The sequence below is a fragment of the Stenella coeruleoalba genome, assembly GCF_951394435.1.
Source record: "Stenella coeruleoalba genome assembly, chromosome: X".
NCBI lineage: Eukaryota > Metazoa > Chordata > Mammalia > Artiodactyla > Delphinidae > Stenella > Stenella coeruleoalba.
The window spans coordinates 57479103-57495920 of NC_137152.1; the positions used below are offsets into that span (position 1 = coordinate 57479103).

The following is a 16818-nucleotide window of genomic DNA, read 5'->3' on the forward strand; positions in this document are numbered from 1 at the left end:
CCATATTCTATGTGTAAGAGTACCTGTGGCCTGTAAAAAGAAAGGCAATTCTGGCTGAGGCACACAGGGGTCAGGTGCCATAAGCAGCTTTGAAGGAGGCTGGGAGTGAAGACACATTCACACATGTTAAAGTGTTCCATATAAAGCTGTAATTTATATTCCTTTTTAAAAGATTATCTGCTTTCAAATAGTTAGCTACATGCTGCACATAGCTGTGTGGTAACTGAAAAATCAAATCTGTTATATACTTATGAATGATATATAATTTCATGTGATTTTCATCTTCTGTATTTATTTCTGTTTTCCAAATATTTTAATTTAATGACGCATTTATTGGCCAGTGAACAAAATGGCCTGTGATGAGCACTGAGCCTGGTGTACACAGCTACAAGGCTAATGAATGCGCTCAGCAGTGTGGAACACCAGAGTCAGAGTCACTTTATTTTCTTCTTCATTAACCAGGCTTGCCACTAACGTAAGTATTGCTGGTGAACTTGCCACTTAGCCCTCCTTAATATTTGCAGAAGTCTTGGAGATTCTGTTATTAAAATGCAAAGTATATGATTTCACTTTTTGTAAATTAGAAACAAATTAGGGGGACAATTATTAATAATTTAATAAGAATTTACTGCACCCTTACTGTATACCAGTTTTGAGTGCTTAAGATATAAACTTGATAATAAAAATAATAAAGATAGACATACCTATATAGCACTTATTATGTGCCATGTTTATTTCAAGAACTTTACATAAACCAGTTAAATCTTCATAATAATCTATGAGGTAATTGTACAATTATTACCATATTTTTACAGGTATGAAAACTGAGACACATAAAGTAACTTGCACAAGGTCACCCAACTAATTTGAATCCAAGCAGCCTGGCTTCAAAGACTAACCACTCTGCCATATGATATATAATACTAAATATTATAATTTACACTATAAATTATTATGTACCCCAAAATGAAATTTTGTTGTATTTATGTATTTCAGTATTTTCCCTTGGAATACCAAAATTCTAACAATGCCCAACAGCCAGCTCAACAATCCCTCTAGGACCATGTTAATGACATACTTTTTAAGAATAGTTACAAAAAGAATTAAGGTAAAATTCTATTTTTAGTTACACTTGAGCCCTAAACCCTAATACAGGTCTCTCTGGCATGTGGGCAAAAGCTGATGGCTTATCCTCAAGGCCTAAAGGACCTCTACACTAGGCTAAACCCAAATCAAATGAACCTCCATCCCACCACAAGCTATGGGAGTGATTATAGTATCAAATTGTATTCCTGAGAAGAGATGAAAGAGAAATATAAAAAGCAGTCCCTGACATCAGGAAGCTGGCCTGGTACTCACAACTAGGCCATGTTATTCTAGTGTAGATAAACCAACTCACAGAATACCAACCTCAGAAAAGGTTACTCTGGGACCACAATAAAATGAGACAAAGCAAGGTCTCTTAATTTTGTCTAAGCACAGACAAAAACAAGGTCACTTTGACATCCACAAAATACCAAACACCCTTGTCATTCTAGCTGAAATGAGTAGCTAAACCTCTTTATCAAGTACTGCCTTATCTTTGTTCTATTTTCTCCCCCCATAGATAAGATTTATTGAGCTACCAATACCCCCACTTCCTTAGACCATATACCAAATCATGCAACCAAAGCCCAAATCCTGAAGTATGTTTTCTAACACCCACTTACTGATAACATACAACGGTTCTCTGTCACAGCAATGATGAATAAACCCAACTTGTTCAACTACTGGTATGTCCCTGGTGGTCTTTGGCTGGAGGCCACTGACATAACAGATACAGCAAATGGGACTGGCCTGCCCTTACAGAAAGCCCAGAAGCAGCTTTACTGCTCTATTTCATGAAGGCAAGATAAAGGGACAGGAGGGACTTCAAAATGTCTGATATTCCTCCCTGAAATAGCAAGAAAGATACACCCATGTTCCTGACTTTTTAATGCATAGTAACAGCAACCACTATTAAAAGGGGCCCAATTTTTGTGTGTGGGAGGGGTTTAGAGGGAGTCAGGAATTTAATAGAGGTCAAGATTAATGGTGGTGAAAAGTGTGAAAAAGTCTACATTTATCAAGTATACACTTTAAATGTTTCCTGATTTAGGTTCCCCTATAATCGTAAGTTGTCTGTTTCCCAATATCCTGTCAACTATTGCAACCCCAGAGAAAAGCAAGTGAGCATCTACCCCTAACCCTGGGAGAAAGATACAATATTAGAGGAAGGTCCTGTCCAGACAGGAAAAGGAGAGAAAAAATCCCATACCTTCCTCCCCAGTTGATTGTAGAGATGAGACAGTGGTAAGAAATGCAGGCAATGTTATAAACTTACCTCTTTGAGCCAAAATCCGAAGGAAGAGGTATGTTCAATAGTGGAAGAATAAGTCACGAGCAGAGGAGCTTTTTCATTTTATAATTCTGTGGGATCACATCACAACCACCTGGGATGGAAGAGTGGATAGGCAGCAATAACGAGATAGAGTTAGCACTTCCTAGCCACTCTCAGCTCTCACATGGCATGGAAGAGATTAAGAAGTTTGCTGTTGGGCTTCCCTGGTGGCGCAGTGGTTGAGAGTCCGCCTGCCGATGCAGGGGACACGGGTTCGTGCACCAGTCTGGGAAGATCCCACATGCTGCGGAGCGGCTGGGCCTGTGAGCCATGGCCGCTGAGCCTGCAAGTCTGGAGCCTGTGCTCCGCAACGGGAGAGGCCACAACAGTGAGAGGCCCGCGTACCGCAAAAAAAAAAAAAAAAAAAAAAAAAGAAGTTTGCTGTTATCCCAGAGGGATAGATGTGTCCTTCACAGAGTTTGCCAAAGGGGGCAGCCAAATTTCTGGGTTTCCACACTTGAGGAAGGCAAAATCAGCTCTGGGACAAAGTCAGCTCTCTGACCAACCACATCCCATTGTCCCCAGTCAGTGCACCCCCAACCAATGTCATAAAGCAATATAAGCCCCTATACATCCAGATGACCTTGTGGAAGAGTAGGTAAATCTGAAATATAGACTAACACACATAAGCCTGTTATTTTTGGAGTGTTTTAATTATTAAATGGCAATGAATTTACTGGATTGATTAAAATTGAGATTTTTGTTTCCCTGCAGCCCTGGGAGGTGGAGGTGGACTCATGATTAAGACTAGATCAGTTGTAAACAATAAAAAAAGATACACTTTCTTTGCCCCTCTAAGCAGAGTTTTAGTAAATTTGCAGGCATATATAAACACAGAAAAAGAAGAGTAGAAAATTAATCAAAACATAAGCAATGCTTATCTTTGGAGAATGGGTATATGGTTTTCGGTAATCCAATAAACATATTACTTTTACAATTAAAAAAAGATCACTTTTATAACATAAATCACTGAAATTTTTATTCATTTTATTTTGTGGTGAAGGAACATGAAAAATATTTTCAGAATGATAAAGTGATCACTTTCAATGAATGATTAAGTACTATAGGAAAAGAGAAATTATACACTGTAATTACAGTTTACACAATTACACAGAGCAATATGTGGCAATCTTTGGAGAATACTGTGATTAACACTTCACTGATAACCTCAATATGAATAAGTTTCATTATTTATCATGGTCACATAAAATACAAGAACTTATGAACAAGCTGTTATTAACAATAAATGTGGTTTTGCCTGAAATTCTTAACTATATACAGGCTTTTTCTTAAGCATTCAAGTTTTAAATTCTATTGCATTTTTATTGCAAATTGAAGCAGGCACAATAAAATTAAACCCACTAGCTAAAGTCCTAAGAAAACACAAATGCAAGAAACAAACAACAGGAAAAGAACCTTGGGTTGGTTCCCCAAGATTTTCTTTTGGAATAAATATTGATCTCATTTAGCATTTCTGATAATATTCACAGCTACAGATTAATACCTACATGACAAAAGGACTTCAGAAGGATTAAACTACACATTATATTAATATGTCTTAAATCATTTACCACAGTAAATACTTTCTTGAAGATATTCTACTACTAAAATGCAAGGTCAAATGAATTAGTATTTGAACTTCTCATATTTCTGAGACATACATTTTAACTGACACTACAAGAAAAATTAAGAACACAAGATGTAATTAACTTCTTATAACTTGAGTAACTAGATCTAGGGCAATTAATTTCAGGGCCATGTACACTCTGCTTTAGCGATCAATGTCTTCTACTATTGCTTCAAGATTTTTGCAACAGGCTTTAACTTCCTCAATTGCAGCCATCCAATTATCGTAAATAATTTTGTCATAAATTTCATCATTAACTTCCCTAACTACCCCCTCCTGCTGAGATTCAAGTGCATCACCTGAGAAAAATAATACTGATCTTGGGATTATGTAAGTACGTAAATTGTGACCAAGTAGAAAATCATCATTTCCATCCTTTCCCTTTGAGTTGATTCCTTGAGTAAAGAAATTGAAGAATGAATCCTTGGGGAAATCTTCAGTCACAGTTCGGATTGTTCCCCAGATCCGGTGTTTCTGCTTTTTCTTGACTGTTTTCAAAGTGACATTCTTTCCTTCATTCCAATCTATTTTACAGCCTATGCAATACTCAATCGCGGTTCCCCTATAGGGATGGGGATCATAATATGCTAGCCTTGACTTCAGCACATAGGTCTTTGTCAACAGCTCATTTTTGAAATATTCATTTGGTTTGAAGTGAAATTCTAGCGTGAAACTGAGAGGTTCACCAGGATCTGAAAGCTTCACTTTAATATCTGTCAGGAGCTTCAGAATAGGCTCATCATATTTCTTAATCAAAGGAGTGAGTATGTCAACGTTTTTTAAGACAGTCAGCCAAAAATCAGGAATTCCTTTAGGATCCTCTTCTTTATTCTCATCTCCAGCTGCCTCGGCGTCGTCGTCATCATTGTCGTCGTCATCATCATCATCCTCTTCAATAGCATAATCATAATAATCTTCTTCACAACCGTCATCCTCATCTAGGTAGTCATGTAGCACACCCTCCTCAATACCACACATCTCTTCCTCATCATACATCTCATCATCATAGCCCTCAGAGTCTGATTTATATTCACATTCCTCTTTTGTAGGTTCATAGATTGCATTGATTATCTGACGTCTTTTTTCCAATAAAGGTTGATACATTTCAGCAAACTTTCTTTCAATACCATGAAATTCCCTTAGGAATTTGGATTCTAGATTGGCCACTCTAGTTTGAAGCTTTTTGAGGGCTAACACACGGTATTTAATTTTCACAGGTAGACTTTCAACAAAGTCTGTATCTAAAAGATAACCGATAAGTCCTTTTGGACGGTCTGGGTCTGAGTCCTCATCAGCATCTTCACCTTTTTCCCCGCCATCCCCGGACTCAGCAGCAGCCTCTTCACCTTTTCCCCCTTCTTCCCCAGGCCCCGCGGCGGCTTCTTCACCGCGCTCCCCATCATCTCCAGGCCCAGCGGCGGCATCTTCACCGCGCTCCGGCTGTTCCCTGGGCCCCTCCATCATTACCTTATCACCAGTCTCTTCTTGACTGGATTCTAACAGTTCCTTGTGGTCGGCTGACTCGGCCATTTTTCAAAGGACCTCACACGCCTAAGGTGGCTACCGCCAAGATCAGGAGACCTGACCTCCGCAAGGAAAGACTCACCGGAATATCAGAAGCGGCGGTGGCTGGGGCAGACGTGGAACGTGCGGTAGTGGTCGGACTGCGATACGGGAGCCGGGAGCGACTGTCGAGGCTGCTGCCAGGATGAAGACGGTGCTGAGGCTGTGAGAACCGGACAGAGGCAGCGGTGGCCGGGCTGGGGTGCAGAGAGTAGCAATGGCCGCAGTGACCGGCCCTGCAGGAGCAGGCCAGAGACTGCAGAGAGCCGCAGTGGGCTGATGTCCTCCGCAAGCAGCAGCTGCTGCAAGTAAAAACGGTGCCGCAATATGATTACGCAGCTGTCTCTCGGCTAGATTTTCTTGTTGCAAATAGCTTGCTGCGTCACACCCTCCCTCCCCCACGACTCTATTCTAATTTCATTTGCTGGGCTGACGTGATTGACAAACTATGAGCCAATAAATTAATAGATTTATCAAGTTTCTAACTCTGCTCACTTTCCCAGGTTCTCTAATATGGCTGATTCATCCACCTCCCACTCGTCCCACACCACCACCCAAGTTTTCTAGAAACCAGGTTTTATTAGTTTATCCTTTCAGTTTTCAACTGGTATTATATTTTTATAATTTCAAAAGAGTTAAGAGAAAGTAGTAACTAAAATGTTAGACAAGGCATTCACCCATCCTAAATCTGTCCCTTTGATTTTAGCCCTGGGCTCTGGGAAGGAGAGAGGTGGGGGGGGGGGGACTTATAAAAAGAGGTTAGAAGGGAAAACACTAAAAAAATTAGCAAATGCTGGTCTCAGGGTGGTGTAACTGCCAGTGATTTAAATATTCTATATTCTGGTTTTCTGTACTTTCCACAAGCTGTATGATAAGTGAGCAATAATTTGAGATTGGAAAATCCTCCTTACCGTTTCCTGGGGTAGGGAGTGGGGACAGGAAGGAGTTTAGATGGTTAGATGGAGGTTGGGTTAAAGAGGGCCTGTGATGAAGAGCCAAAATGCTGTATCCCACTATATAGCAAGTGAACACACAAGACTATAAACCAGTTGTCTAGCTTATAGTCAGTAACCCAGTCCTAATACTGACTTGCCTCTTCCTCTTTCTTGATGCTGGGTTTAAAGCCATTGGGAATTTTTAAAAGAAATGCTCAAATGTAAATTAATATATATATATATATATATTTAAATCTTAACATTTGCTTGACAAATGTTATCGAAAATAATCTAAATCTCAGCATTAAAGACATGGTTAGATATATGTTAGAGTGTTCATAGGATGGAATACTATGCAATCATTTAAAATTTTCCTTTGGGTAGGAATCATTGGTGATGTTTACTTTGTCCATATTTCTAATGCTGATTATTTATTAATTGAACAATTAAAAATGTTTGACTGTCTTTTCCAGATTTGAACACTAATTTCTATCGTGCTACTATCACAGAGATAAACACTGTTTACATATTGTTGTATTTCTTTACAGATTCTTTCAGTATGTAGGTAAATTTTTCTTTTTACTTAATCTCTCTGTACTGTTTATCATTACATTATTTACAAAATTCAATTTTCAGGCTCATGTATCAATCTGGGTAGTTCTATAGTTAAGAGTCCTGCATTTCCGGTTTTCTTTTTCTGGTTCTGTAGTAGCAACATTCCTTGTAGTTTTCTGATAATAAATACAGTATATGCTTATTTTTTAAATTTTGGAAAATAAGGAAATTTTTAGAGCATAGCTGAAATCACTACTAATCTCACAACCCTGAGAGAACTAATGTGAACATTTCGGTCCTTTTCTTTCTGACCTGTTTATATAAGTGTTGTGTTTAGGCTAGAGGTTTTTTTAAAGTAAAACTGGGATAGACTCATAAATTTTTCCTCTCATTAACATATTCCAATGTTCTTAGTTTCTAAAAATGTAATTTTAGAAGAAAATCCACTTATTTAAATATACTATGTAAACTAAACTATTAAAGGCAAAGAGAAAGTATGTTCATCTAATTTTAAGATTGAAGAGTCCTTCATAGTCATACATGCAGCCACAGAAACCACAAAGGGAATGGTGTGATTTCATTACATGAAACAAAAGTATATGAAACCAAAAGCATAGACAATGAAAGAAAAAAAATAGATAAATTGGACTTCAAATTAGAAACATTTGTGTATCAATGGATACTATCAAAAGAGTTAAAAGGCAACCCAGGGAATGGGAGAAAATACTTACAAGTCATATATCTGATAGAGGATTAACATAGAGAATATATTAAGGACTCCTACAACTCAACAACAACAAAAACCCAAAGAACTCAATTAAAAAATTGGCAAGAGGGCTTCCCTGGTGGCGCAGTGGTTGAGAGTCCGCCTGCCGATGCAGGGGACACGGGTTCGTGCCCCGGTCTGGGAAGATCCCACATGCCGTGGAGCGGCTGGGCCCGTGAGCCATGGCTGCTGAGCCTGCATGTCCGGAGCCTGTGCTCCGCAGCGGGAGAGGCCACAGGAGTGAGAGGCCCACGTACTGCAAAAAAAAAAAAATTGGCAAGAGTCTTCAATAGACATTTCTACAAAGAAGAGATACAAATGACACATGAAAAAATGCTCAACATCATTAATTAGGGAAATGCAAATTGAAAAAACAATAAGATACTACCTCACATCCAATAGGCTAGCTATTATGAAAATAATAAAATAATGAAAACAAAAAATAACGTGTCAGCAAAGATTTGGAGAAATTGGAAACTTTGTGTATTGCTGAGGAAGATAAAATGGTGCAGCAGCTGTGGAATGCAGTATGTCAGATCCTCAAAAAAAAAAAATAAACAGAACTACCATATGATCCAGCAATTCCACTGCTGGGTATATACCCAAAAGAATTGAAAGCAGGGTCTCAGATATTTTTCCACCAATGTTCGTAGCAGCATTTTTCACAATAGCCAAAAGTTAGAAACAATTTATATGTCCCTTGACAGAGGAATAAACAAAATGTAGTATTTTTATACAATGGAATATTATTCAGCCTTTGAAAAGAATGAAACTCTGACACATGCTACAACATGGATTATTAACCTGGAAGACATTATGCTAAGTGAAATGATCCAGACACAAAAAGACAAATACTGTATAATTCCACTTATATGAGGTACATAGACTAGACAAATTCGTAGAGACAGAAGGTAGAATGGTGGTTGCCAGAGCCTAGGGGCAGGTGAAAATGGGCATTTTTATTTAATGGGTACAGAGTTTTAGTTCAGAAAAATGAAAACATTCTGGATGGTGATGATAGTTGCACAGTAATGTGAATGTACTTAATGCCACTGAACTGTATAACTAAAAATGGTTAAAATAGTAAATTTTATGTTATGTATATTTTACCATAAAATGCTGAAAACAACAAACCAACAAACAAAAACATAAACAATAAGTAAAATGAGCACTAAGCAAAAATAGGTAAAATATGTATAACACACATATATATACAAAATAAATGATTACTACATAAAGAGAATTGAAATGCCTATAATTTTTAAAAAACTGAGTATTCCAAACTTTGACAAGTATGTAGAGAAACTGGAACTCTCAGATATTGCTACAAACAAATTAGTATTAAAAATGTTCATGTCAGCTTTATTTTTAAAATAACCTCATTGGGTCATATTTTGTATATCATGTAATGCACCCTTTTCAAGTGCATAATTCAATGATCTTAAACTTACCAAGTTGTACAACCACCACCATGGATCAATTTCAGAACATGTTTATCATCCCAATATGATAGTTCATGAACATTTACTGTTAATTTCCATTATACTTCCTACTTCCATTATAGGCAATGTTAATACACTTTCTGTCTTTATAGCTTTATCTTTCTGAATATTTCATATAAGTGGAATCATACAATATGTAGTCTTGTGTGTCTGGCTTCTTACCCTGAGAATAAAGATTTTGAGATTCATGTCATAGCATGTATCCATAGTTGTTTCCTTTTTATTGCTTAATAGGAATTAAGTGCATGGATATACCACACTATGTTTACTTTTTCACCAACTGATAGACATATAGGCTGTTTCCAACTTTGACTGCTATGAATTATGCTACCATGAACATTTGTGTGCAAGTCTTTTTTTTTATTTTAGCCATTGTGGTGAGTATGAAAAGGTATCCTGTTGTGGTTTAATTTGCATTTCTCTAATGATTATTTTTTCATGTGCATATTAGCCATTCACATATATTTTGATATAACATCTTCAAATCTTTTACCCATTTTTATTGGTATGATTATCTTTTTATTATTGAGGTATAAGAGTTCTATGCATTTTCTCCATACAAGTCCTTTATCTGATATGTGTTTTGCAATATTTTCCACCAGTATGCTGCACATACTTTTACACCTACTTAAGATGGTGTTTTTGAAGAGCAAGAGTTTTGAATTTTGATGAGATCCAATTTGTCATTTTTTAATGGACTGTGTTTTGGTGTCATAACTAAAAAAATCTCTGCCTAACTCAAGGTCCTAGATTTTCTCCTATATTTTCTTCTAAAGGTTTTATAGTTTTAGCTCTTGTATTTAGGTCTGTGATCCATTTTGAGTTAATTTTTGCAGATGGTGTGAGTTCAAGGGCCCTGGTTTAGCTTTCTGCATATGGATATCTATTTGTTCCACCACCATTTGTTTAAAAAGCTATCTTTTCCTCAATAAATTGCCTTGGTACTTTTATCACAAATCAGTTGACCATTGTTATATAAATGGACCAAAGATGACCCCTGTATATCAGCCCCTACATTGTTTATTCATCATAGCAGGCTAGGACCCTTAGCTCAAAGCCCTTCAGAACCAAACTCAAATTCTCACACATATAACTGCTTTAATTATACCTAAATAAGCATATTTTTGGTCATTTAGAGCTTGCCTGTTACCCTACAAAACTGCACCCAACATCTGCTAGCTAGAGATAAACTCTGTAGCTATAAAAGATCCTAAACTGCTGCCCTTTGGAGCTCTCTGATCCAAAGACTGCCCACCTTTCTGCTGAAGGACAGCGCCTAGACACTTAAGCCCCCTCTTTGATTTACCTCTCTCCCAGGAATTTCCTTACCCTCTTCACCCTCTGGGTTATGGCCCATTGAAAAGTCTGTATAAGGTCTTCTGCTGTAAGAAACTTACCCTTTCATGCAACCCTGGTCCAGACACCACTCAATAAAGCTTGTTGTACAATACTACCATCACCCTGTCTCCTTGTCTTTTCCTTGATCAGTCCCCAAATCCTCAAATTCACCACAACCATGAATATAAGGATTTGTTTCTGGATTTTCAATTCAGTTTCATCAATCTATATGTCTATCCTTATGCCAGTACCACAGTCTTGATTATGTAGCATTATATTAATTTCTTTATTCGGAAGTGAAAGTCTTCCATTGTTTTTCTTCTTTTTCCAAAAGAGTTTTGGCTATTCTGAGTCTTTTGCATTTCCATATAAATTTTAGTATCAGCTTGTTAATTTATTAAAAAAAAAGCCTGGAATTCTGATAGGGATTGCCTTGAATCTATAGATCAATTTGGGAAGAATTGGGTATCTTAACAAGACTGAGTCTTCCAATCCATGAACAGGGAAATTCTCTCCATTTATTTGACTTCTCTAATTACTCTCAGCAATGTTTTGTAATCTTCAGTAAACAAATCTTGTACTTCCTTTGTTAAATGTAACCCTATATATTCTTTTATGATTAATTTATTGTAAAAGTTACTGTAATTGAATTTTTATTGTGCTAAAATATATATAACATAAAATTTACAATTTTAACCATTTTATAAGTGTACAATTCAGTTGCATTAAGTACATTCACAATGTTGTACAACCATCGTCAATATTCATTTCCAGAACCTAATCATCCCAAACTGAAACTCTGTACCCCTTAGGTTTAACTCTCCATTCCTCATTTCCCCCAGCTTCTGATAACCTCTATTACACTTTGTGTCTCCTTGAATTTGTCTATTTTAAGTTACCTCGTATAAGTGGAACCACACAATATTTGTCCTTTTGTATGTGGCTTATTTCACTTAGAATAATGAGTTCAAGTTTCATGCACGTTGTAGTATGTATCAAAACTTCATTCCTTTTTAAGGCTGGAAATATATATATACACACACACACACACACACACACACACACACACACACACACACACTAGTGCCATCTAGTGACAATCTCATCTAGTGCCAATTTTGTTCAGAGACAGGTGTACATTGATAAGAATTTTATCTCAGAGTTTCTACCAAGTTCACAGCTGCTTCTTTACACAATTGACTGCCTCATAGTTGGTGAAAATAGGGTATCGAATAACAATAGCCAAAGCTCTGTTACATTTTGTCCTCCAGTAAATTTATAATGAGAAATCAATGGAAAGGAAGGACAAGTCTGGAATGGATTAATAATGATGGGAGGATTTACCACAAACTCAAACTTCAGGACGCTTCACTTGCACAGGTCCCTTCTAAAGCTCTGTCTGGTTATGATAAATTTATAGAATTTTTCTCAAAGAGTTCCCTCATCCCAGATTATATAAGCTTTATGTTCCACAAAATCTAGATTCTTTCCTGTTTCCCAGGGGAAACAGAAACACAAACTTCCCTGTCCTCTAAAGACTTGCAATCAAGTGGTGTTCCCTGGACACCAACAGTAAAAATCAGGGTACCAGATGTGTGTAAAACTCCCATCAGGGAGCTACAGGTGCTCTGAAGTGCAATAGAGGGAGAGCACAAAGATGGTGCCTGCTGAGAACAACAACAACAAAGATGGTCTAAAGTAAAAATTAAAAAAAAAGAAAGAAAGAAAAGAAAAGATGGTGCCCACTGACTTTAGGAAGGCAGAGGGAGAGCATGAAAATGGCACATACAAGCCTCTGTTCCTGGAAAGTATCCCAGTAGGCGCCTGCCCTTCAGCCAATGCTTTATGATAAGCAAATGAATCTCTTTCACATAAAGTCTGGGCACTTTTCAAGTGGCTGCTTTTGTGCTGGGTCCTGGGGTGAGTCCACTCATAAGCCTTTAAGAGTCATTTCTCAGCTTGCTAAAGCCCTTTATATCTCATGAACATGAGCTCCATTGGATTTCAAAGCTAGATGTTTTGAGGGCTTATTTCTCAGGTGCAGGTTTTAAAATTTGAGGTGCCTGATGTGGGTACAAGCTTTTTGTGTCTCAGGGAGAAGCTCTGGATCTGTTAGTTTCCTCCCAATAATGGGTCACCACACCAGGGGTGGAGTTTATGGTGAGACTGTGTCTCAGCCTCTCTTATCCACTTTAATGTGGCTTTTTTTTCTCATTTGTCTGAAGTGAAGGAGTTACTCAGCTAGTTTTTAGGTCTTTTCCAGAGAAAATTTTTCCATATGTAGCTGTAGATTCACTGTGTCCATGGTAGGAGACAAGTTCAGGATCTTCCTACTTCATCACTGATAAAAATTTTTTCACATACTGAGGTATGGGCAAGTTGTTTTGGCTTATATATGAGTTAACTTGAATTTTATGCTAACTAAAACAGCCTGTGTGTGGCCTATCAAACATACATTGTACATCTGCTTTAATTATTAAAGAAAAGGGGGCATTGACCAGAAGTAAAGAATGTCCATGTTAAAAATAAAGATTAAATGTTTCCCTTCCTGGGATGCCAATGCTGGTACCCTTTCAATGATAAGACTCCCTTCCCAGGTGCCAAGGCCATGCTGACTCATTGTGTAGGTGCGGATCTGTTGTGGGTTTGTGTTTTTTTTTAAAAAACTTGAAGGAATGTATTCTTGACTTGTTTAATGTTCTTTGTTCTGACAAGATATAAAACTGTGCCTAAAACCATGTTCCTCCAGAGCAGTTCCTCAGAGTTATCTGAGACCCTGTCTTCTGGGATGTAATCCTCAGTTTGGCTCAAATAAAACTCTTTTATATTCCTATTATAGATTGTTTTTTGAATATTTTCATCAACACCATCTTGAATCATCCCTTCCCATTTTTACTTCTGATTTTAGTTATTTGCATCTTCTTCCTTTTGTTCTTTGTCAGTCTAGCTTAAAGTTTGTCAGTATTATTGATATTTTCAAAGAATCAACTTTTGCTTTCTTTGATTTTCTCTGTTTTCATATTCTTTATTTTGTTTAGCTCTGCTCCTTTCTTCTTCTAGTTTTAGATTTTGTTTGTTCTTCTTTTTCTAGTTCCTTGAGGAGAAAACTTAGGTTATTTATTTGAAATCATTCTTCTTTTTAAATTTAAGCATGTACAGCTATATGTTTCCCTCTTAGAGCTGCTTTTGCTGCATCTCATAATTTTGATATTCTGTGTTCTTATAATCATTTGTCACTGTGTTTTCTAATTCCCCCCCCCCTTTTTTTTTTTTGCGGTACGTGGGCCTCTCACTGTTGTGGCCTCTCCCATTGCGGAGCACAGGCTCCGGACGCGCAGGCTCAACGGCCATGGCTCATGGGCCCAGCTACTCTGTGGCATGTGGGATCCTCCCTGACTGGGGCATGAACCCATGTCCCCTGCATCGGCAGGTGGACTCCCAACCACTGCACCACCAGGGAAGCCCTAATTTCCCTTTTGATTTCTTTCCTGGCTATTGCTTTGTAAGAGTGTTTATTTCCACATATTTGTAAATTTTCCAGGTTTCTTCCTGTTATTGGTTCCTAACTTCATCTTGTTCTTTTAATTAACAGTTTTTCCCTCAGTATATTTCTTTTTTCTTGCACTTACTGTAAGCAGCAAGAAGAATCATGCTGAAGCTTCATCACTTTACCTGTAGATATCACCAGCTAAAATCCAAATCATCAGTTACAAGTTCTTTTTACAAAAAGAATAACTTCAGAACACAATTCAGATAAGTTTCTGCCACTATATAATATGAAATTCTTTGCCTCCAATTTCCATAACATGTTGCTCATCTCCATCTGAGTGTTTACCAGCAGTGCCTTAAAGTTCATATTTCTAGAAACAGTCTGTTCATGATGATTCAGGTATATCTAAGATGATATATTTTTCTCTACCATGCTCCACTTTTTCTGAGTTTTAGCAGTCATTAACATCTGTATTTCTACTAATAGTCTATTCAAGGCAATCTAGACTTTTTTTAAAACATGTTTCTCAAAAGTCTTCCAGACTCTAATTCCAAAGTCACTTCTACATTTGTAATTATTTGTTACAGCAGGACCTCTCTTCCAGGTACCAAAATATTATTAGTTTTCTGTTAAAAATATATACCATTAGTTTTAGTTTTTAGAAACATATTACTTTCTATAAAACTGATAGTATTAAAATCACATTAGTTTTTCATTGCTATCGTAGCAAGTGACCACAAAACTAGTGACCTAAAACAAGACAAAATTATGTTTGTTATTCTGGTCATCAGAAATCTGAAATGGGTTTCACTGGGCCAAAGTCAAGGTCTCATCAGGATTGCATTCTTTCTGAGTGCTTCAGCGGAGACTTTGTTTTCTTATCTCTTATATCTTCTACATACTGCCTGCATTCCTTAGCTTATGGCACCTTCCTCTATCTTCAAAACCAGCTATTGCATCACTCTGATCTCTGCTTCTATTGTCTCATCTTTTCTGACTCTGGCCCTCTTCCTCCATCTTAAAAGTGCTTTTATGATTACATGGGGCTCATCTGGATAATGTAACTTAACATTACCGTCTCAAGATCTTTAACTTAATAATTTTTGCAAAGTATCTTTTGCCATGTAAGACAACATACTCACACGATCCCGGAATTAGGATTTGGACATCTTTAATGGGGACATTTTTCTGCCTGTCACATAAACTTTCATCTCAGAAGCTAGGGGGAGAAAAATAACAAAACAAACCCAAACATTTAGAATAAAAGAATAATAAAAGAAATAAATAAAATAGAAACAGACCCATAATAGAGACAATAAGCAAAGCCAATTTTGTTTATTGAAGAGATAGATGAAAGAAAAAGTAGATACACATTACCAAAATCACATATGAAAAAATGAATACCTTATGAGTCTACTCTTATTGAAAATAAAATATTATGAATAGCTGTATGAAACTATATATATATATATATATATATATATATATATATATATATATATATCTAAGATTAAATGGATGGTATTATTGGAAAAAATAACAAAAGAAAAAATAGTAATCTGAACATTCTTTGAAGAAATTGAATTCTTTTTTGTACTTTATCTCATAAAAATTATTTCAAATACAGATGGCTTAACTAGTTAATTCTTCCAAATATTTAAAGAAGATCTTTATTTAATAACTTTATACAAAATCTTTCAGAGAATATGTAATATCAAACAGTTCCCAGCTTGTTTTAGAAAACCAGCATAACTGTGATATGAAGACATGACTCAGTTACTACAAGAAAAGAATATTACAAGCCTATATAGATGCAAGATCCAAAAATTCTACAAAATAAAAGCTAATAACTTGCAGGGATATATGAAAAATACTATATTTCATAACTCACTAGTATTCAGTCCAAAAATGCAAGATTTCTTTAATCTTCAAAAATAATTGTAAATCACATAGAAGGAAAAAAATACAGAGAAAATATATTTGATAAAATTCAATACAGATGTATAATTTTTTTAATCTCAGAAAATTTGGAATAGAAGAGGATTCCATTAATAGAAGAACATATTCAAAAATTGTACAGATGACAGAAATTTAATTGGGAAATATTTAATAAATTCCCTTTAGATTTCGGCACAAAGAAGAAATGTCCATCGTCACTGCATTAATTCATTATTGCAATGGAGATCTTAGGCACTTCAATAAGCAGTGAAAGGTAATAAATGGTATGATTGTTATAAATGGAAAAAAGCTGTTACTTTTCACCGATGACAAAATTGTGTACATGTAAAGTCCAAATAATTATGCAAATTCATGTCAACTTAGGAAGAACCTTGAACCACAATCAGTGTGCAAAAATTAATTTTATCTTTATATTCTAACAGTAAGAAGTAAACACAATTGAAAAATATACTACTGGGCTCTAGCCAGAATGGAGTAGCCCCTATCTTCTCTAGTTCCCTCTTTTAACAATTCAAAAACATGGATATTATAAAACATAAAATAGCCCTGAAGTGTAGAAAGAAGGTAATAGACTGCTTAGGCATCTTGAAACTTTAGGAACTTGGTGAGTTGCCTGCATCTTTATTTTGCCTTCCATTTACTGAATGGGGCATTGGAGAAAACT

General features: G+C 36.4%; 1 protein-coding gene across 1 annotated transcript; it reads right to left on the minus strand.

The window, feature by feature from the left end:
• Window positions 1–3394: 3394 nt before the first annotated feature.
• Window positions 3395–6016, minus strand: LOC307179958 (nucleosome assembly protein 1-like 2). Its single transcript, XM_079909847.1, has one exon. It carries the CDS (start codon window positions 5574–5576, stop codon window positions 4191–4193), a length of 1386 nt encoding a protein of 461 aa, XP_079765973.1. The 5' UTR covers window positions 5577–6016; the 3' UTR covers window positions 3395–4190.
• Window positions 6017–16818: the final 10802 nt, after the last annotated feature.

Excerpts from the sequence above, each read along its gene's own strand:
- LOC307179958 (XM_079909847.1), bottom strand. The coding sequence starts at position 5,576 with ATGGCCGAGTCAGCCGACCACAAGGAACTGTTAGAATCCAGTCAAGAA.